Here is a 22,017-nt window from a genome sequence, read left to right on the forward strand (position 1 = left end):
CAGTTCAACACAAAGCAACACAAGGATCAATGTGGAACACATTTTATGTGATGGTTGATGACTCTTAGTCATGGCACTAAATCCTGGTATCGTAATTCTTATTTTAGAGGAGACCTTACTCCAGAAGAGGTCGTTGTACTCGTCAACCAGGGGCTAAAAGAAGGTGAAAGAGATTTCAACATTAAGGTGAAGTCAATCTTGTGCTGTCTAAGACACATGCCAGGTAAGAACCCTCAGGATGTCTACCTCAGTATGATCCTCCACCTTATAGTCACTGTACCTAAAGTCCATAAATATTGTGATATCGACACAATTCTAACATTTATGGCGCTATACGCAACCACAATGGATTAGAAATGAAACGAACATAATGTGCTTTAACTGCAGGCTATCAGCTTTAATTTGAGGGTATTTACATCCAACTCAGGTGAACGTTGTAGGAATTAAAACAGTTTGCATATGTCCCTCCCACTTGTTAAGGGTCCAAAAGTAAGGGGACTACTGGCTTCTCAGCTGTTCCATGACCAGGTGTGTGTTATTCCCTCATTATCACAATTACAATGAGCAGATAATAGGTCCAGAGTTAATTTCAAGTGTGCTATTTGCATTTGGAATCTGTTGCTGTCAACTCTCAAGATGAGATCTGAGGAGCTGTCACTATCAGTGAAGCAAACCATCATTAGGCTAACAGAAAAAGAAAAAAACAAACCCATCAGAGAGATAGCAAAAACATTAGGCGTGGCCAAAACAACTGTTAGGAACATTCTTAAAAAGAAGGAACGCGCCGGTGAGCTCACCAACACCAAAAGACCCAGAAGACTACAGAAAACAACTATGGTGGATAACCAAATCATTTTTTCCCTGGTGAAGAAAACACCCTTCACAACAGTTGGTCAGATCAAGAACACTGCAGGAGGTAGGTACTGTAGGTGTATATGTGTCAAAGTCAACAATCAAGAGAAGACTTCCCCAGAGTGAATACAGAGGGTTCACCACAAGATGTAAACCATTGGTAAACCTCATAAACAGGAAGGCCAGGTTAGAGTTTGCTAAACGACATCTAAAAATGCCTTTACAGTTCTGGAACAACATCCTATGAACATATGAGGCCAAAATCAACTTGTACTAGAGTGATGGGAAGAGAATAGTATGGGGAAGAAAGGGAACTGTTCATGATGCTAAGCATACCACCTCACCAGTGAAGCATGGTGGTGGTAGTGGCATGGCGCCGTGTGGGTATGCCAATGGAACTGGTTCTCTTCTATTTATTGATGATGTGACTGCTGACAAAAGCAGCATTATGAATTCATAAGTGTTTCAGGCAATTTTATCTGCTCATATTCAGCCAAATGCTTCAGAACTCATTGGAAGTCACTTCACTGTGCAGAACAATGACCCAAAGCATACTGCAAAAGCAACCAAAGAGTTATTGAAAGGAAAGAAGTGGAATATTATGCAATGGCCAAGTCAATCACCCGACCTGAATCCGATTGAGCTTGCATTTCACTTGCTGAAGACAAAACTGAAGGGAAAATGTCCCCAAGAACAAGCAGGAACTGAAGACTGTTGCAGTAGAGGCCTGGCAGAGCATCACCAGGAATGAAACCCAGCGTCTGGTTATGTCTATGCGTTCCAGACTTCAGGCTGTAATTAACTGCAAAGGATTTGCAATCAAGTATTAAAAAGTGAAAGTTTGATTTATGATTATTATTCTGTCCCATTACTTTTGGTCCCTTAATAAATGGGAGGCACATATGCAAACTGTTGTAATTCCTACACCGTTCACCTGATTTGGATGTAAACGCCCCTAAATTAAAGCTGACAGTCTGCAGTTAAAGCACGTCGAGTTTGTTTCATTTCTTCTCCATTGTGGTTGTGTATAGAGCCAAAAATGTTAGAATTGTGTTGATGTCCCAATATTTATGGGTCTGAATGTATATGCATGAAAAGCCAGGTCAGAATATATTTATCCTAGAGACGATTATAAAAGCTTGAATACTGTAACCTCCAGCTCATGGGGACACCCGAATCCAATTTAGCCAGCCTCATTGTTTACACATACTCTCTCCCTATCTGCACCAATTGTTGTATTTAAGGTGCCCATACACTTACCGATTTTCCCGCCGATATACAGCCGATTCGATCACTGTGATCGAATCGGCTGTGAAATCGTCGCGCACACGCTGACAGAACGATCGATTTCTGTCCGAAATCGATCGTTCCCGACAAATCCCGTCGATCCGTCTGTGCCGAAGATTTTGCTTGATCGCCGGTGGGTGGGGAGTGCATCGATAGCGGCGTTCGAATGCCTGACGACCGACGCTAGCGCAATACATTACCTGCTCCGGCCGGCGCAAGTCCCCCGGTCTCCGCGGTCACTTCTCCGCGTTCGGCTCCTCCAGCTTCACTCCACGTTCGGCTCCTCCAGCTTCACTGATCATTTTTACGATCAATTTCTATTCACTTCTATGAGAAAATCAATCAGAAAAACGATCGATATCAGATTGGATCTGTAGGTAATTATCTATCTGCCCAAAAAAAACAATTGTGTATTCTCAGCATTACAGCATACACACACTCATACGGTCATCTACAATACCTCTTCACAGCAGGAACTCCATTTACCCCTCCTTATAGTCTACACACACCCTCGCTATCAGATCCAACTCTTCTACACGACACATACCCCAATTACCCTCTCTTCCTCTCTACACATTCACACACTGCCAGCTCCACCTCATCTGCACAACAAGAACCCCACATTGTTTGCAAGGCTTACAAAATTGTCCCTCTGCAGCAGCTACCTGGATTATTATTTGATCACTACGGTAATTGCAGACTGGGAATAAACAGAACAGAGCTTTTCTGTGCAGGATTCAGTGACTGCAAGCAGAAAGGAGATGCTTTTCCTAACTGAAGAGCTTTTTAAATTACCTTAAAGAAAATCTGTACTCTAAAATTCTTACAATAAAAATCATACCATTCTATTCATTTTGTTCTCCGCCCACCCTCTGTGCTGTTTCTGCCACTCCCTGCTGCAATCCTGGCTTGTAATTGCCATTTTTATGCAGTGTTTACAAACAAAAGACAACGCAAGTGATAGGCTGAGAGTAGCTCAGTGTGTGAGTCATACAGAGTGTGCAGGGGGCCTGGAGAGGGTGTGTATAGCTTCTATCCAATCACAAGCAACACAGCACATTCCAGCCTGAGTGCCTGAGCCCGACAGAGCCGATAAAGGAGAGAAGATTAGATCATATAACAGAGATAATACAGCCACTGTGCAACTAGGAAAGGCTGCAGTAAGACCACATTAGAACAGGAAATAGAACTTATAGGATAGAAGGCTCAACATTTTGTTACAGAGTCTCTTTAATGCTTTAATGATATGACACATTGATCCAATTGCATCTCCACATACTGCTGTACTTTGAGTTCGGGCTACTTGTGATTTTCACACATATAACATTAATTTGAGACAATAGTAGTAGAAGTAGGATAACTAGACAGGTAATAAACAGTTTGGAAAAAAAGTTTAGGTTGTATGTTTTACCAACATACATGACACAGCACTGGAGGCCAAAAATTCACTAGTGACAACAGAAACCTTACTATTCATGTTTTCTAACAGAGTGGTCCCCTGAGATTGCTGAACTATGTAAAAAATACCACAATGATACAGTTGTGGCGATTGACCTGGCAGGAGATGAAGGACTGAAGAGCGAGACTTTTCCTGGACATCTAAGAGCCTATGAGGTGTGTTCTCTTGATGCACTCATTGCAAGCAAACAAATAGAACCAAGCCAAGTAATACACATAAATTGCCACGTACAAATGCAAATAAAACAGAGAAAAACAACACCGAGGGCCATATCCATTTATTTTTTTTCTCCTGACTTTTCTCTTAGGAGATCATTTTTTTATCTCCTCTTTAAAATATATTTTTATCACTTTGCAATCAAATGTATTTTGAGTATATTCTTGCTTACAGTTGGTTTAAAATGCATTTTATTGACAATGGCCCATATGCAGTTCACTTTTCTCCTGAGTTTTCTCCTAGGAGATACTAGGGGATGTGTGTAGGAGGCGCCCAAGATATAGTAACTCTCTATAACAAATGGTAAGTCTCTCTTACCTTAGGGGTGTCACATTCAAGAAGACGGTGTTTTCGATAAATACAAATGTTTTTTACAGTGCACATCAGACAACACGTTTCGCGGTGGAGGACCGCTTCAACAGGTCAACTTCAAGTGCCTTAACCCCCAGAGACCCAGTGTTGTAATATTACAACATCACAGTTAAGGCTACAAAAATAAACCCTCCCCCATTTTTTTCTTTTTAAAACTTCATGTACATTACTAATAGAACCTATTGTTCAGTTCTGCAACACCATTGGATGGTTGAATGTGTAAATAGGTCTGTTTATCTGGCCATGAAGTCATACAACCCTGTTGCCTGCTTTGGAGTACATCATCTTGTTGTTTTGGACGGGATACTTCAGGACTAAAGTAAGTAAAAAGCTTGAAATATTTTTTTATGTGATCATTAATATGTGTAGATCATGCAGATTTTATGACATCATTGAATATACTGATTTTAAAAGATTTAGAGCTGGTTATTTCTATGTTGTAATTTTACATCAGTGGGTCAAAGTGATAGCAAGGTTTTGTCTGCACTTTAAACTTGAGAAGGTGATAAATCTCTAGGAGGTGAGCATTAAAGTGTTTGCATGTCTAATTGAACAATAGGTCTACTTGATAGAAGTTGTGGAATGGAAAGTGTGAAGTTTTAGGAACATGTGAATCTTTGCATTAGAATAATTAGTTAATTTGCTTTGTAGTTACTTAGCTTTTCTTTCAACTTTCAGAATGTCTGAAACCAAGAAAAACCAAATCATGTATAGTGTGCAGGATGTAATTGAGGCCATCCAGAATGGGGACAGTGACTTGGAAATGCCCTTTGACACAGATTCAAGTGACGAAGAGGAATATGGAGTTATCGGTGAAGCGGACAAGGAAAATAAATTACCCGATGACCACCTAACTTCTGATGTTCAAATCATCCCAACAGAGGCAGAACATCCTGATGCCAAGACTGGGCCCCGTGACAGATATCGATGGCTGAAAAAGAATTTCATCTCTCCCAGTACTGATTTTTCTGGTCAGGATGTCAGTAATGATGTCCATTCCCTCTGCACACCACTGGAGTACTTTCAGAAGTTTGTGACAGAAGATATGATCAACGCTCTGGCAGATAACACAAATCAGTACAGTTTTCAGAAGAAAGGATCATCTATAAACACAAACACAAAGGAAATAGAGCAGATTATTGGCATGTATCTGAAGATGGGTCTTGTCCAAATGCCTGGAGTCCGTATGTACTGGGAAGCAGACACAAGATACAGTCCTGTCACTGATGTAATGTCACGAAACAGATTCCAGTCTCTGTTGACATCATTACATTTTGTGAACAATCTACTCGTGTCTGAGATGGAACAAAAAAGTGACAAACTCTGGAAACTCAGACCATGGCTTGATGCTTTCAGAGAGAAATGCCTAAAAGTGGTCCCTGAAGAACATAACTCTGTTGATGAAATGATGATCCCTTTCAGGGGGAAATTCAGCAGCATCAAACAGTACATGCGTGGCAAGCCAAACCCATGGGGGTTCAAGCTGTGGGCAAGGACTGGAATCTCTGGTATACTTTGTGATTTTGATGTGTACCAAGGCAGTGTGAATGGAATACGGGCAAGATCTGAACTTGGACTATCAGGGGATGTTGTGATGAAACTTGCTTCCACACTTCCACATAGTCACAACTACAAGATCTACGCAGACAACTTTTTCACCAGCATCCCATTGATAGTTAGGCTGCTGGATTGTGGAATTCATTACACAGGAACAGCCAGACAAGTGCGCCTTCCAAACTGTAATCTTGAGGATGAGAAAAGCTTGAAGAAAAAGGGAAGAGGAAGCTTTGATGTCAGAGTGGAGTCAAATCACAACATTTGTGCTGTGAAATGGTTTGACAACAGACAGGTTACACTTGTGTCTTCCTTTGCTGGCCCACAACCAGTGGAGAAGATTCAACGCTGGGACAAAACTGCCAAAAGATTTGTTGAAGTTGAGAGGCCTTATATCGTGGCTGCCTATAACAAATTCATGGGCGGAGTGGATTTGTTAGACTCATTTGCAGCAAAATACAAATTTCCACTGAAGTCCTGCCGCTGGTACCTTTACATCTTCTGGCACACCATTATCCTAGCTGTGATCAATGCTTGGCTCCTGTACAAAAGGGACTGCAAAGCTTTGGATATCCCAAAGAAACAGATGCTAAACAGGAGAATGTTTCAGGCCCAGTTGGCATCTTCTCTTATCCTGATCGGAACGGCTGGGTCAGTGTCAAAGCGAGGGCGACCATCTGCAAGCCCAGTTTCATCAAGAGGGGGCACCTTGACTTCCCAAAAGAGGCAGTTTACAGATGATGGAGGTTCTTCAGCTGCCATGACAGCCAAAAAGTCAAATGCACACCCTCCAAAGGAAGTTTGCAAGGACATGATTGGACATTTTCCCATCAAAGCCGATAGAGGGTGCCGACACTGTGCAAAAGGCTATACCAACACACTTTGCAGGAAGTGCAATGTTCGCCTCTGCTTTTCAGAGCAAAATAACTGTTTTTGGAACTACCATAACTGAATAAATGAACAAATAAAACATGCACATATAGGGCTCGATTCACAAAACCGTGCTATGAAGATAGCACAAGTGCTATTTTTGCACTAGTGCTATTTCATAGCGTGGCCGTTTTTGCCCGTATTTGCGCTAACATGAAATCTTTTGTGCAAAAACACGAAATTTCTTGATTACCGCTGATAGAAGTCAATGGGCGCTTCACAGGGAAAAATTTGCGTTTTAGCGCTAAGCGCAAAAAAATAACGTTTACACACAAACAAATTCACGTTAGTGCGAAAACGCAAAAAAAGGTGTGAAAAAGGCTGTGCTATGTGTTTTCATGGTTTAGTGAATCAAGCCCATAGTCTGGGTCCAATTTTTTTATATGATACTCATTTTTTGTATTAAATTGATAATAAAAATTACTTTTTTCTTTATTATACTATTGTTATTGTGTACATACATAAACTTAGGTGGGTCTTTATAAGCTGTAAAGTACAAATAAACTTTTAATTATTCCTTACATGTGTTCAGAGAGAGAGTGACACTATTGAAATTCTGCTACCTTACAGGCCCAGCGTTGCAATCTTACAACATCCTCCCCAAAAGTTACTAAAATGTCAAAATTAAAAAAAAAACACTGATTTAGGGATCACAAGCCTCCTATAACAACATGTGAACGTTCGAAAAAAAATTTTTACGTTTTTTTCTATATTTGGGTCTCTGGGGGTTAAAAGAAAATTCAATGACAAGCACTCTGGAACTAATACCAATCAAATATGTATAAAACCATAAGAGACATATAAGAAACAAGATAAAGGCCTAGTGCACACCAGAGCAGTTCTGCTGCGGTTTGCGATCCGCTTGCGGGTGCGGATCCGCTAGGGTAATGTATTTCAATGGGCTGGTGCACACCAGAGCGGGAGGCGTTTTGCAGAAACGCATACTCCCGGGCTGCTGCAGATTTTGGATTGCGGATGCGTTTCTGCCTCAATGTTAAGTATAGGAAAAACGCAAACCGCTCTGAAAAACGGCACTTCAGAGCGGTTTGCCAGGCGTTTTTTGTTACAGTAGCTGTTCAGTAACAGCTTTACTGTAACAATACATGAAATCTACTACACCAAAAACGCTTCACAAAACCGCAAAATGCTAGCTGAAACGCTACAGAAAAATAAGAAAAAGCGTTTCAAAATCTGCTAGCATTTTGCGGATCTGCTAGCGGTTTTTGGTGTGCACCAGGCCAAACAGTACAAATATTCGGAATGTGAGCAGTATCACATCTTGCATCAATAGGATCAAAACATGTATAAATTAATTAAAAAAAAGGAAAAACCTATATAATTTTATAAGCAAAAACCTTAAGGTGTTTCTTAACCACTTGAGGACCACAGTGGTGAACCCCCCTAAAGACCAGGCACATTTTTACTAAAATGGCCACTGCAGCTTTAAGGCCAAGCTGCAGGGCCACACGACACAGAACACAAGTGATTACCCCCCCCTTTTCCCCCCACCAACAGAGCTCTCTGTTGGTGGGGTCTGATCGCACCCCAGTTGTTTATTTATTTATTTTTTTAATAAATATTTATGTTTGGTTTTTTTTCCTTGACTATTTTTTTAATTTATTTATTTTCCAATCCCCTCCCTCCCCCCCAACCGGCCAATCACGGCGATTGGCTGTCATAGGCTTCTGCCTACGAGAGCCGATCACTTTCTTTTCCCCCCAGGGGTTGTCCCCAGTACAGCGCTGCTGCTGATCGCAGCGCTGTTGTATTGCTACAGAAAAAGTGACACCACTTACAAATGTAGCACTTGCAGGTTCTTTCAGATTCCTCCAAAATCAGAGACAAGTAACAAGGTTAACAAGTTTATTGAATATGATATACAATACCAAGTTATTGGAAAGAAGACAGAGAATAACAGCATAACATAAGTATCAGAATTATAAACACATCACATCACCTTGTATTTCCTAGGTGTCCCGCTCAAGGTTGCAGTAACTTCTATCTGTCCTAGAGAGCAACTCTTCCCTCACGATAGTTTAGAAGTTCCTCAGACGGGAAGCGCAGTCAGTCTTAACTAGGTGGCCAGCCCAGCTATGAGTTGAGAGAATTCTGATGGTCTGGAAATAGCAGCTGAGTTTTATAGCACTTCATCCCATAGACCAACATGGAACTCCATGTTAGCCTATGGAGTATGATAGAAAAAAACCCTTTTTGGCGATCAGCAACTCTCTGAACAAGTGATAATAGCTGGAATCCCACCAATTAGGCCATATTTCGGTCAGCATACTTCTGATAGATTTATGGCCCCCTTTCATATGTCCATCCGCCCATCTACACAATTAGATATTCACACTGGAATACAAGTACTAGATTTACGACCCATTAATAGAGTCATAGTCATGCAATATAGCTTAAACAATATCCTAATGTCCCCTAACTTCATACACTAAGAGGCCATTAGTTCATAAATGAAGAGTCTTAAATGATGGGTCAGATTAGTACTTTCTGTATATGCAAGCACTCCCTATAATGGTGCTTTTTAAGTAACATATGACTCATAGACCCATCTGTGTTAGTTTCCTGATAAACAAGTATTAACGAAGTCCACCCGACTCAAATGAACCAATATACAGATCTGAATGAAAAGATTCACACAAGATGGCTTACTACACCATCAGTACAATATGGCACATAAAAGCTATAGCACTACAGCTGTACTAACAGTAAAGATGGCGGTTTCACCGTCTAACAGTCTCCCGAGCGGCTGTTGAGACTCCCCCCGAGTAGGAGATGCGCGCGCACAGTGCGCGCAAACTCCTGCAAAATGCAGCCCCAGGACTTGACGCCAATCGGCGTTAGGCGGTCCTGGGGCTGCCGCCGTGGCCATGCCCATTGGCGTGAGGCGGCCCTGGGGAGGTTAATGTAACATAATTTGCATAAATAGCTAGAAGAGCTTCAAAAGAAATGACAAATACTGAGTACTGATAAAAAAGGCGTACATGATGTGCATAAGGATATATGACAGTATAAAGTGGCCAGTGAGATGGGAGCAGACGGTAACTGAAAGAAGTGGTTCTAAGCAAGCTACCTGTGGGTGAACTATCAGATATAAGGATAGTGATAGTGGTGGTAAAGGGGTGAGTATGGAGCAGAAGGACTTGCAAGGAGCCAGCTGCAAACGCTATCCAAAGCAATTAGAATAATCTGAGGTGCGGGGAAGAGATGGAGTCTCCTACTTACCTGGGGGAACCAGAATGATATCCGCCTTGAGCACCTGTGAGCAGTCGCTGTTGAATGGAAAAAGTTGTGAATATACCACCTAGGAAAAAATGCAGGTGAAAAGTGAATTGTATATGTCCCAAGGTGTGAAAATATCACCTGGGACAGCTGTGCCCAACCTAAGGCCCGCAGGCCATTTGCGGCCCGCAAATCCAACGTTTGTGGCCCGCGGAGGTATCCTGGCACCAGTCTGACCTCCCCGATTGTCGCCAGCAACACTCACCCGTCCGCGATCCCGCGAGAGCCGCAGCTTCCCAATTGGCTTCACTCGTCGCTATGGCGACGATCGGACATGACGTCATCAACGTCATGACGTCATACGCAGTTCCGATCCTCCCCATAGCAAAGCTGGGTGTTGATTGGGAGGCTGCGCCATCGCTGGATCCCTGGGAGGTATGTATACCGGAGGTGATCGGGGGCGATCGAAGGGGACCGGAGGGACTTGGGGGACATGGTTAGCTAGCCAAGTGCTAGCCCAACCAAGTAAAACCATTTTTATTTTTAAAAAATCCTCCCGGGGTCATGTGATCCTCTGCCGCGGCTAGCCCGACACTGTGTCGGGCTTACCGCCAGGGAGGTTAATATGAAGTGCGACCCTCGGGCAAAAAAAGGTTGGGCACCACTGAAACCTCAGGAGAAAAAGTTTATTGCATATGGGCCAAAGCGTTATCTAATATTATAAAGTTTATTAGTGACTTATCCCTAATAAGCACGGTGGCTTAGTGAATAGCACTCTCGCCTTGCAGTGCTGGGTCCCTGCCCAGCCCAGGCACTATCTGCATGGAGTTTGCATGTTCTCCCTGTGTCTGGGTGGCTTTCCTCCAGGCACAACAGTTTCCTCCCACATCCAGAATACATACAGACAAGTTAATTGGCTTCCACCAAAATTGCCCCTAAACAATGATGGGCATACGACTATGGTAGGGATTAGATTGTGAGCCCCTCTGAGGGACAGTTAATGACATGATTGGAGAGAAGGAGGAGGAGATCGGTACTGCTAATAAACTTTTTAATCCAGAGTAATGTACATAGATGCTTCAGCATGCAGTATACTTGCATAATAATACAGGCATTTCAAGTCATCATGGTAGCATTAAATAATGCAAACGTACCAGGTCTAAAAGGGGCAACCATAGTGGCAAAAAGTGAACAATGTATTTCTACATGCCCAGTATATTTAGAAGCAGGGCTTTTTGTCACCCGCTGCGTAGTGCTGAAGCTTGGCATGGTTACAGCAGTAATGCTATAGTTCGCGCCCCGCACATGGATAATTCAGGGAACTGGATTGCCAGACCCTGAATTACTTCTCCTTCCGAGTTCCGACGACTCAGAGGGGAAATAGTATTTGACCCCCCCCTCACAATTTGTGCTGCAGCAGGCTGAGCCGTCATTCAGCTCACCCTGCGCCAAACTGCCTTGTACGCTTTTATTTTCCCCACACATGCCGACATTTCCGCCACGTACCAGCCTGTCGTCTTGTGTCTGTGGGCACCTTCAGCGTGTGTGCGGCTACTTCATATTTCCATGTCTCTTGTTTGTGCAGGAGGCTGTCCGATGCGGGATCCACAGAACTGTCCACGCTGGGGAGGCTGGACCATCCTCTGTTGTAAAAGAGGCAAGAACTAATCTTGTGTTACAATTCATGCTATATAAGTTACTGTATACGTAGAGTGTGCAGGTTGTCAGCTAAGTCACTGCAACACCAGCTGCCACTGCAAAAACAAACAAAAAAACACTGCAAGTGCTTGGCTTGAATAGAAACCAATTGCAGATGTAATTATCTATTGCCTTTGTGGTACTGCCCCGTTTTAAGTTATTGTTACCCCTTTATGTTGCTGTCCCTACGTAAATGTTGCCATTGTTGTACTTTTATTGTTCACATAGAAAATACTTCTGCTGTGCCTACCCCCTTCCCTTTCCATAGTACAGTACATGGTTCTTACACCCCCCCCCCCCCCCTTCTCCTATTCATAATAGAGTAATGGATTCTCTCCTCTGCAATATATAGTATAGCAGATGCTGCTGCTACCCCCCCATACTCTCCATAGAGCAGTACACACTCTTCAGCCCCCCTCTTCCCATTTCCATAGTACAGGACATACTGATCCTTTTACCCTGCCCTATTAATAGTATACTACAGGACATTCTGCTCCTCAAAACCCCCTCCCTTACATAATACATACTGCCACCCAGTGGTGTAGCTAAATACTATGTGGTACCAAAGCAAAACTTTCAAGTAGGCCCTTTTGAGCAATGCCACCTGCCCCTACCCTATGGATGAGTTAATTTAGCAATTTACTTTCTCCTGCAATGTACACTGCATATAGTCAATGAGCCCTGAGAAAAAGCCAGTGGGTGGGGAAGGACAAGAAAGTTATTAGTAAATACATCAAGTACCATCTGGCCCCCTCTGCTTAAGGCCCCATAGCAACTGCTATGACTATTGCTAGTTTGCTACGCCCCTGTGCCTCTTCCCTGAAGTACAGGACATGATGCTCCTCCTCCACACCCCACTCTATAGTATAGTACACAGAACTCCTCTCTTTCTCCCCTCCCTGCAGCATAGTAACTGCGGCTCTCCTTTCCCCTCACCACAGAACAGTACATGCTGATCCTCACTCATCCTTTCTCTATTGTACAGTACATGCTGCTCTGATCACACTTCCCCTCTCTACAGTACAGTACATGCTCCCCCTTACCCCTCCTTCCGTAGTACACACATGCTGCTTCTACACTGCTACTTGCCTCCAAAATACAGTTGCTGCTGCTGCCGTTCCAGCTGCAGATTTAGAGTTACTGTATTTTTTGGACTATAAGACTCACTTTTTCTCCCCCAAAAGCGGGGAAAAAATTCACCGGGGGATAAACGGAGGACAGAGGTGGACACAAAGGGGCATAGAGGAGGACACAAGGAGGACAGAGGAGTAAACAGGGAGATACAAGAGGTACAAGGGGCATGAGGTACAAAGGGGGCATAATCCACAAGATGCCCCTTCACTTTTGGTGCACAAGGTTTAGTATATATATTTTTCCCCCTGGTTTTTGTCCTCTAAACCTGGGTGCCTCTTATGGTCAGGAGCGTCCTATAGTCCGAAAAATACGGTACATAAATTGAGTAAAACTGAAGCGAGGCAAGAAAAAGACTTACCTAAGGAGAAGAAAGACTTTAACCACTTAAGGACCGGGCTATCTTTCTGTGATCTGTGCTGTGTGGGCTCTCCAGCCCACAGCACAGATCACTTTGCAGGCAAGGCGACCAGACTTCACCCCTTTTTTCCCCACTAGAGGGATGTCCTGCCGGGGGGGTCTGATTGCCGCCAGCTACCTGCGTGTGTGCTCCTCAAAGCCCCCCTCCGCAGCGATTCCCAGCCTCGCTCCCTTTCCCTCCCTCCCCTCCTCTTTCTGGGCGGCACAGGACAGCGATCCATCCCGTGCTGCCTCTGACAGGCTTCAGAGGCCGGGGATCGCCGATCTCCTTTATGGCGCTGCTGCGCAGCAGCGCCATATGATGTAAACAGCAGGGATTTCTTCCCAGCATGTTTACATTTAGCCTGCGAGCCGCGATCGGAGGCTCGCAGGCTGTTCACGGAGACACCCTCCGTGAATTGACATGGAACTGGTAACACCACTTTGACCTGCCGACGCCTATCGGCGTTAGGCGGTCGTTAAGTGGTTAAATCCTATTAAGCCCTGTCCCCCCACTCCAGCACCATCGTTAGAGTTACTCTACCAACTGGTCTATTACGGCTTCGGGGACCCTCAGGAGGCGTCGGGAGTGCATGTGCAATACAGAGCTGCACTTCTTAGGGAGCACTTGGGGAGGTGAGAGTTCCCACAGCCTTCTGAGGGCTCCTGGAGGCAGCATATCTTCACTGGGGGACAGTGGGGAATCAGGAACACCGAGTGGGGACAGGGAAGGCTCAGTAGGATCCACAGCCTTCTTTTTTTTTTTTTTTTATTGCTATAGATTACTTAATTATGGTATGTGACAAGACTGTTACATTTCCCCAACCAGTGACTCATGCTTTCGTGATGTATTGCTTGTTCTTCCTGTAAGGCTATTGACACGCTGAAGGCTGAGCGGATTGGCCACGGGTATCACACCCTTGAGGACCCAGCACTGTACGATCGGCTGCTGAAGATGGACATGCACTTTGAGGTATGCTGTTGGCCTTCCTATACATTCTGTTTATGGAAAGATGTATCCTGATTTGCAGGAAACAGTCCCCACACCAGAGAATCCAATCTCATTCCTCACTTCATTCACTACCATGCAACACAGGAAACAATGCTGAAAGTCCAACTGCAGGAGACGTATATTTCAGTTGTGTGTGCAGAGAGGGATAGAACACTTTATGGGTTTCTTTTATCACCGAGTGTGTTCTCATCTTTAAATAAAAAATCCTCTAAATAACAAAAAGTAAAGAAATTTCCACAAGAGTTGGAAACCCAGCCAAGCTGCCTGCTATTCCTGTCCCTGACTTCCTGTCCCTGGGGCCTGCAGAGTGTACATTCTAGCATCCCATTGCATGCAAATCAAATGTTTCTGTCAAAAATCTGACAAGAACAGCTGCATGGTCATTTCAGGTGTGTGATTCAGACACTACTGACCAGAAAGTTCAGTGGGACTGCAGGGCGGTCTCAGAGCAACGTCAATCCAAGCCCCTCCCTGAAGCACCATTTGCTCTGAGGGCGGCGCATCAGTAGCTGCTACTCCTCGTGTCCCCCTGCTCACACGTTGCTCCCAGCCTCCTCTGACAGGCAGAACCAATTGAAGATGCATGCATGCAGGTTACTCAGCTCCGCCCTCTCCTCAACCACGTTCCTAGCCAGCGCAGATTCCACACAATGCCACATGCTAGTAGCATTGGTACGCAAAGGATGTAATCAGAGCTGCCTCCTCCTTTCCTACCAACTGTGTACACCCTGTACCTGCTCCTACCTATTGCCTGATGAAGTGGGGTCATACCTGTGAAACGTGTTGCATTTTCCCCTGCAGTATGTAAATAAATGTGTTCTGCTAAACTTTGTTGGCATATCTTGTGTCTGTTTGGAGGAGGTAAGACCACCACTGCCTCCAGTAATTTTAAACTTTTTAGAAATGTTTATTCTTATGGCACCTCTGTATCCTGTTACAATGTTCTAAGTCCACCCTTGGTCGAAGGGTGCCATCCCCTTTTTCCTGATCTACAGCAACTTCTTAATCCTGAATGGGATCAGGTCTAATCTCTCCACCTGCTATTACAGTGGTTGTCTTTGAGGTAACCCTGCTTTGTCAGTATATTTGTATTTACTCTACCGACTTCATCCCATATTACCAGTACATACTACACTATATTTGGCTTTTGGAGTCCCTATCTTTGTACCCTGGCAGCTGACTGCCCCCCTCCTTACCTGTGACCCCAGCTCTAACTGATGTTAGCAGTGGTGCGCCCAGGAGTTCATGAAGTCAGCAGAGGGCACATGTCTTTGGTGGCTAGTTCTTGGGACAGCCAGGGATGCACCCTGGAACTCGCACCAGTCCTGCTTAAAGTGAACAGAGCACCTGTAACCATATGGAGGTCGCCCTCTTCTCCACGGAGAGCATGCACTGTGTGGTACATCTCTACTCGCATCAATGGATTACATGTCACAGCAGGCTTTGCGGCGGGAGAGCACACACGCCTACTCCAGGGAAATGAAAATACGGAACAGTGCAGTCGGTCCGTGGAAAAGATGGCAGATCCCATAGAGTCGAGAGGCCACAGAAGCAGACCCTGTAGGTAAGTAATGCCACTCTCCCCAACGGCACACTATTACAAACCTCCCTTGCTTGGAGGCTCATGTAATAATAAACTAGTAATTAGTTCACTTTAACATGGCTTTAACTCAGTTCGCTTTAACATGGTACTATTATGGTTGAGGTGAGCCAACGAGAACATCTATAGAGAAATTACAGTAACATGATTAGATGGACAGCACCCTCTTGAACTTCTAAGTTTCAGATAGGCTGTAAAAATATTATGCCCGCACTATTTGGCCAATTAGAATGCTTCGATTTGAAGACATTTTTTGCAGGGTGAACAACGCTACATCCCACCACTTCTCTGACAGTGCTCAACCTGGCCAGCAAATCCAAAGGTCACAGTAAAGGAGAGAAAGGGTCCGCACTTGTCAAAAGAAGCCACCTTTATTGGATGGATGTGTCCATAAACAGCCAAGGCAACATTAGATAGCTAACTTGTTTCGGACTATCTGTCCTTAATTAAGGACACATGTTAGCTATCTAATGTTGCCTTGGCTGTTTATGGACACGGCCATCCAATAAAGGTTGCTTCTTTTGACAAGTGCGGACCCTTTCTCTCCTTTAATTTGCAGACATTGCTGTGATTGGAGAACTGTTCCCTATGGACTTTCTCGCTGGGTCCCTTAAAGAGAACCCGAGGTAGGATTTACTTATGCTAGTGGGGCACAGAGGCTGGTTGTGCACACTAACACCAGCCTCTGTTGCCCCATGGTGTGCCTCCAAGACCCCACTGCGCGCCGCTATACCCCCGCAGTGCTGGCGACACGCAGCGTGCCGCCAGCACAATGTTTACCTCTCGCCTGTTAGCGCCGCTCCCCCGCCTCCTCCGTATCGGCGATACCCGCATGCGTCACTTCCCTCCAATCAGCGGGAGGGAAGGGACTGCGGGCGGGTAGCGCTGATACGGAGGAGCCGGGGGAGCAGCGCTAACAGACAGGCGAGAGGTAAACATTGTGCTGGCGACACGCTGCGTGTCGCCAGCACTGCGGGGGGGGGGGGGTATAGCGGTGCGCAGGGGGGACTTGGAGGCACACCATGGGGCAACAGAGGCTGGTGTTAGTGTGCACAACCAGCCTCTGTGCCCCACTAGCATAAGTAAATCCCACCTCGGGTTCTCTTTAACATCCCACTCCACATAACACCTACTGCAGCAAACTACCCAAATGTACATAGCACCCAATGCTGCAAAGTACCCAAATGTACATAGCACCCAATGCTGCAAAGTACCCAAATGTACATAGCACCCGCTGCTGCAAAGTACCCAAATGTACATAGCACCCACTGCTGCAAAGTACCCAAATGTACATAGCACCCGCTGCTGCAAAGTACCAAAATGTACATAGCACCCACTGCTGCAAAGTACCAAAATGTACATAGCACCCACTGCTGCAAAGTACCAAAATGTACACAGCACATAATGCAGCAATGTAACTTAATGCTAATAGCACCAACTGCATAAAATACCCTAATGCACATAGTACCTACTGCAGCAAAGTAACCTAATGCACACCGCACTCACAGTAGCAATGTACCCTAATGCACACAGCACCCACTGCAGCAATGTACACTAATGCATATTGAACACAATGCAGAAAATTACCCTAATGCACATAGCACACACTGCTGCAAAGTACCCTAATGCATATAACAACCACTGCAGAAAAGTACCCAAATGCACACAGCACCCACTGTAGCAAATACCCTAATGCACACAGCACCCTCTGCAGCAAAGTACCCTATAACATATGTAGCACCCACTGCCACATAGAACGCAAATGTATAGCATCCACTGCAACATGGCACCCAAATATACTTAGCACCCACTGCAACTTGCTCCCAGAAAAGTATTTAGCACCCACTGCAATGTAGCACCCAAATATACTTAGCACCCACTGCATCATAGCACCCAAATATGATTAACACCCACTGCAACTTGTCACCAAAATATACTTAGCACTCAAATGAACTTAGCACCAGCTGTAATTTGGTTGCAAAATACTTAGCACCCACTGCAACACACTCTCAGTAGTACTTTAGTACAATGTGTCACCCAAATATACTTAGCATTAGCACCCACTACAACTAGGCCTCAAAATGTATTTAGCACCCTCTGCAACATAGCTCTCAAATACACGTAACACCTACTGCAAATTGGCTTTGAAATGTATTTAGCACCCACTGCAACATAGCACCCAAAAGTACTCAGAACCCATCGCAACTTGGCACCCAAATGGACTTTGCACCTACTGCAATGTGGTTCCAAAATGACATAGCACTCACTGCAACATAGCACCCAAAAGTACTTACTTAGAACCCACTGCAACTTGGCCCAACATGTACTGTGCAGCCACTGCAACCTAACACCAAAATAATGTTGCGTTTTTATTCATTTAAGTTTTCACAAGTCTAAAATCTTGATGTGGGACTCCGTGGCATACTTGGGGGTTGAAAGCCCCCCCCCTTTCCCCCAAAGGGGTGTGTGTGTGACATGGTTTGCATTGCCTCGGGCAGCCCAGCAACTGGTATGGTTTAAAAGGAGAAAGATATGGCCGCCACCATATGTGTCTCACCTTGGGTTCCTTTTAAGTCTATTCTAGCTGCTGAAATTTGACAGTATTTTTTGTGAACATGGCATATTTTCGTGAAGAGAATTTTTGTGAAACAGCTTATTGCACTTTCACAACATTACTTACCATTTTTGCAAACTGAATCCAAGCCAATGAGACTAAGAAACACCATGTTTTCGTAAAACTGCTATGCAAATCTCTCTAATCAAAAATTCTATATTTTTTCATGAAACTTTCTCCCCATAATGTTTGTGCAGAAAATAATTGGAATTTCATTAGCTCATCACCTTTTGATGATTATGTGAAGGGTCTGTCCAGGAAGATGCTTTTTACAAGCCACTGTGGAAAAGTGATGTAAGTGAGTATAAAGTCACCCATACCTAACGTAAGACCTGCTCTTTCTTTTTCCAGATGTGTCCTTGGTCAAGTTATATTACTGGCGCATGTGATCCAGATTTCACGAAGCACCCGCTCATCCAGTAAGTTTTAAACGGCAATAAAGTCTGCTAGCTTTTTGCTGTTGGGAATAGGAGATATGTTACACAATGTACTGCCACGTAGCATAGTGATGATGTCTTGGCAACCGAAGGACCGTCTTGTTTGGCAATGCATAATCTGTCTGCTATTAAGAGAACGACTGAGTAACTGGGATGGAAATATTAGTGCAGCGTCTCTCCATCAAATGTATTAGCAGCTAGCATCACACTTTCCCAAGATTCCCATCATGGGGGACTATTCCTTCTGTCACCCAACCATAGAGACGGTTTGGTGTAAGGAAGACCTACCGTATGTCATTGACTTTGTGGACCCTGTTATGAATCTCCTTTAGTTACCTCCTCTTTAAAGTAAATCTGAAGCCAAATAAGAAAAAAACCCCGATACCTACCTAACGAGAGGGAAGGCTCTGGGTCCCATAGAGCCTTCCCATTCCTCTCCTGGTCCCCTCGTTCTAGTGCTGGCTCCCTCTGTTAGCTGTCTTCGACCGATGGGCTGAAGACTGCTCTCTGCCGCTGCGGGAGGCTTAGCAAGTCTTCGGGAGCTTGAGTGCTCCCGAAGACGGTCTGCTCCATACTGCACATGCGCAAGCATGCTATATCGTGCACGTGCAGTACGAAACTGCCCGTCTTCATGAGCACTCTGGCTCCCGAAGACTTCTGAAGCCTCCCACAGCTGGAGATTTGAGTGACGGACCCAAACCAGGGGACCATGAGAGGAACGGGAATGCTCTATAGAGTCTATAGGACCCAGAGGCTTCCCTCTCCTTAATTATCTGTTTGTTTGTTTTTACACACTCCCTTTAAGTATACATCTTGGTAAGGCTGACTACTGTTGCTTCTACACAAACCTGTACTTCAGATATATTCTACCATGACATATAACAGTGTTTTATAGAAGTTGGCATGTTCCAACATTGATGCTTTATATTGTAAACATGTCCTGTGGATATTCTTCTAGGCTGAAGAAAGATGGAGCCAATTTCTCTATAAACAATGATGGTTCCCTTAGTCTGGGTGCGTCTCTGGAGCGAGATTATGAGATTGCACAAAATGATATGGGATTCAGCAAAGAGGATTTCATGCGTGCAGTAAGTATAATCCCTTCTGCCAACAAGTGGCGGGGCCAAAGCCTTCTAATGACTCTGGTACAATACGAGCATGCACTATGAATTCAAGGCACTACAGCTTGTCTTCAATTGACTTCATAATTATGAATAGTCAATGCGATTCAAATAATTCTGCGATGATGCAGGTTATGTAAAAAAACAAACAACAAAACAATTCATCTGGTTTCCACTGAATGTATCCATTAGGAAAATGTCTTATCATTTTGCACTGTAAGAATTGAGTGATAAGAGAGCTACATCATTGTTATCTGCCTGACAAATGCAGAAGTAGGGGTTCTCCAGGGTGCTGAATTTAGGTGAACACAAGCAGCAGATTGTTTGGGCACTAAGGAACATTTTGTCTAAAGTAAACACGAAGCAGAAACTAAAGGGGCACTTTAACCAAGGATTAAACTTCATCACAATCAGTAGCTGATACCCCTTTCTCATGAGAATTCTTTACCCTTTCTCAAAAAGATCATCATGGGAGTCTGTGTGGCTGGTAGTTGCTGAACCAAAGCTCAAACTGACCCAGAAACACTGTCACCGGTGTGCTCCTCTGGATGGCAAGGCAGTGTAATGTCCTTTTACTGCTTACAATAATGCACATTTGAAGCTCTCGAGGACCACCTAAAATGGCAAGGAGGGCCACATCTGGCCCGTGGGCCTTGTGTTGGACACCTGTGTCTTAGAATGTCACCAAGGTTGACCTACATTCCAACAATGTGTTACTGGGTTAAAGAGGAATTGTGGTGAAAAATAACCTAAAATTAAAGTTGCTTATTCATTTATAGATTATTTAGTCAGTGTTTGCCCATTGTAAAATCTCTCCTCTCGCTGATTTACAATCTGACATTTATCACTGGGGGTGACATCTTTAGTTCTTCCAGGTGATCTGTACGGAATGTTCATTACTGAGAGTTCTATGCACAGAGTGAAATACTGCTTGCTTGACAGTTGGAAAAAGACACCATTTCCCACAATGCAATGAGGTTCTCAGACAGCAAACTGTCAAGGATGATAGTCATGACATCAGCTTGTGGAAGGAGTTTCACCAAAATATAAGACACACAGACGTCCCTGATGATCTATTTAAGAAAAGGTAAAGATTTCTTGTGGGAAAGTGGGTATCTAGAGGGGTGCAGGTATAGCTCATGCCATGGGTGCCACAGCAACATGGGCACCATGCCTGCTCCTGTGTTGCACCGCCATGCCTGCCCCTAGGCCCCCTCATCACTCAGACCTCAAATCCGATTAGTTCTGTTATGTGGAGAACATGGTTACTTAATTTTTGTATGTAGGGCGCACTTGGCTTAATGTTAGAATAGAGTACAGAGAGGGAATAAGAGATATTTCCAAAAAAGTAACTTTAGCAATATGCCAAGCCAAAAATCACAGGCAACTTTAATACATCCAGGCGATAAGGGTTGTTGTTTTTAAGGGGGAAGGGGGCTCTGAATGAGGGGGGGGGGGGGGGGCAATTTCAGTGTTTTCCATAGGCTCTATATTACCCAGATACGCCCCTGGTGGGTATTGGCTACTGATTGGAATGAAGTTCTCTTTAACCAGCATCTGACCAAAAATGGCCTCACTGTGGTGTCACAACATTAGACTGGGATAGATTTACAATGAAATTCCTGTCTACAAATAAGAAATCTGTAAACGCTCAATTAATATTTTTTTTTTTCTCTAAGAACATCAATGCAGCTCGTTCCTGTTTCCTACCTAAAGGAGAAAAGAAAGAACTGCTGGAGCTGCTGTGCAAAGCCTATGGTAGAAAGGACTTCCTCTGTGAATCTACAGAATGACAGAACGCAGCCTCGTCACTTTTATTATACAATAAATATCTAATCCAGAAAATGTACCGATTGTTAACTGTCAATATCTGCACCCTGACTGCAGTGGGCTGGTGCACTGTATTCTTGCATGATGCATGTTATAGGGCCAGAGTTAGGACACATACAATCTCTGGGGAGCCTGTGAGCGGCATGTGCGACTTACGCAAAAGCAATTTTTTGGCTAATGAAGACCCGGCTTTTAGCTTAGCTTTAGGGATTAGTAGTGATTGCTGGATGGTTGTTTTGCAGTGAGTATTTGCATGAGTGCATGAGAG

General features: G+C 44.2%; 1 protein-coding gene across 1 annotated transcript in view; it reads left to right on the forward strand.

Moving 5' to 3' along the window:
• Positions 1-21,768, forward strand: part of LOC137541648 (adenosine deaminase-like) — a 53,472-nt gene extending 31,704 nt beyond the window's left edge. Inside the window, exons 5-11 of the mRNA XM_068263051.1 lie at positions 108-223; positions 3,629-3,753; positions 11,493-11,564; positions 14,007-14,108; positions 18,713-18,780; positions 19,757-19,886; positions 21,599-21,768. Of these exons, the coding sequence (XP_068119152.1) occupies positions 108-223; positions 3,629-3,753; positions 11,493-11,564; positions 14,007-14,108; positions 18,713-18,780; positions 19,757-19,886; positions 21,599-21,712 (727 nt within the window). The 3' untranslated portion in view covers positions 21,713-21,768. The remainder of the gene's footprint in view (positions 1-107; positions 224-3,628; positions 3,754-11,492; positions 11,565-14,006; positions 14,109-18,712; positions 18,781-19,756; positions 19,887-21,598) is intronic.
• Positions 21,769-22,017: the final 249 nt, after the last annotated feature.

The sequence above is a fragment of the Hyperolius riggenbachi genome, chromosome 12 (assembly GCF_040937935.1).
Source record: "Hyperolius riggenbachi isolate aHypRig1 chromosome 12, aHypRig1.pri, whole genome shotgun sequence".
Taxonomy (NCBI): Eukaryota; Metazoa; Chordata; class Amphibia; order Anura; family Hyperoliidae; genus Hyperolius; species Hyperolius riggenbachi.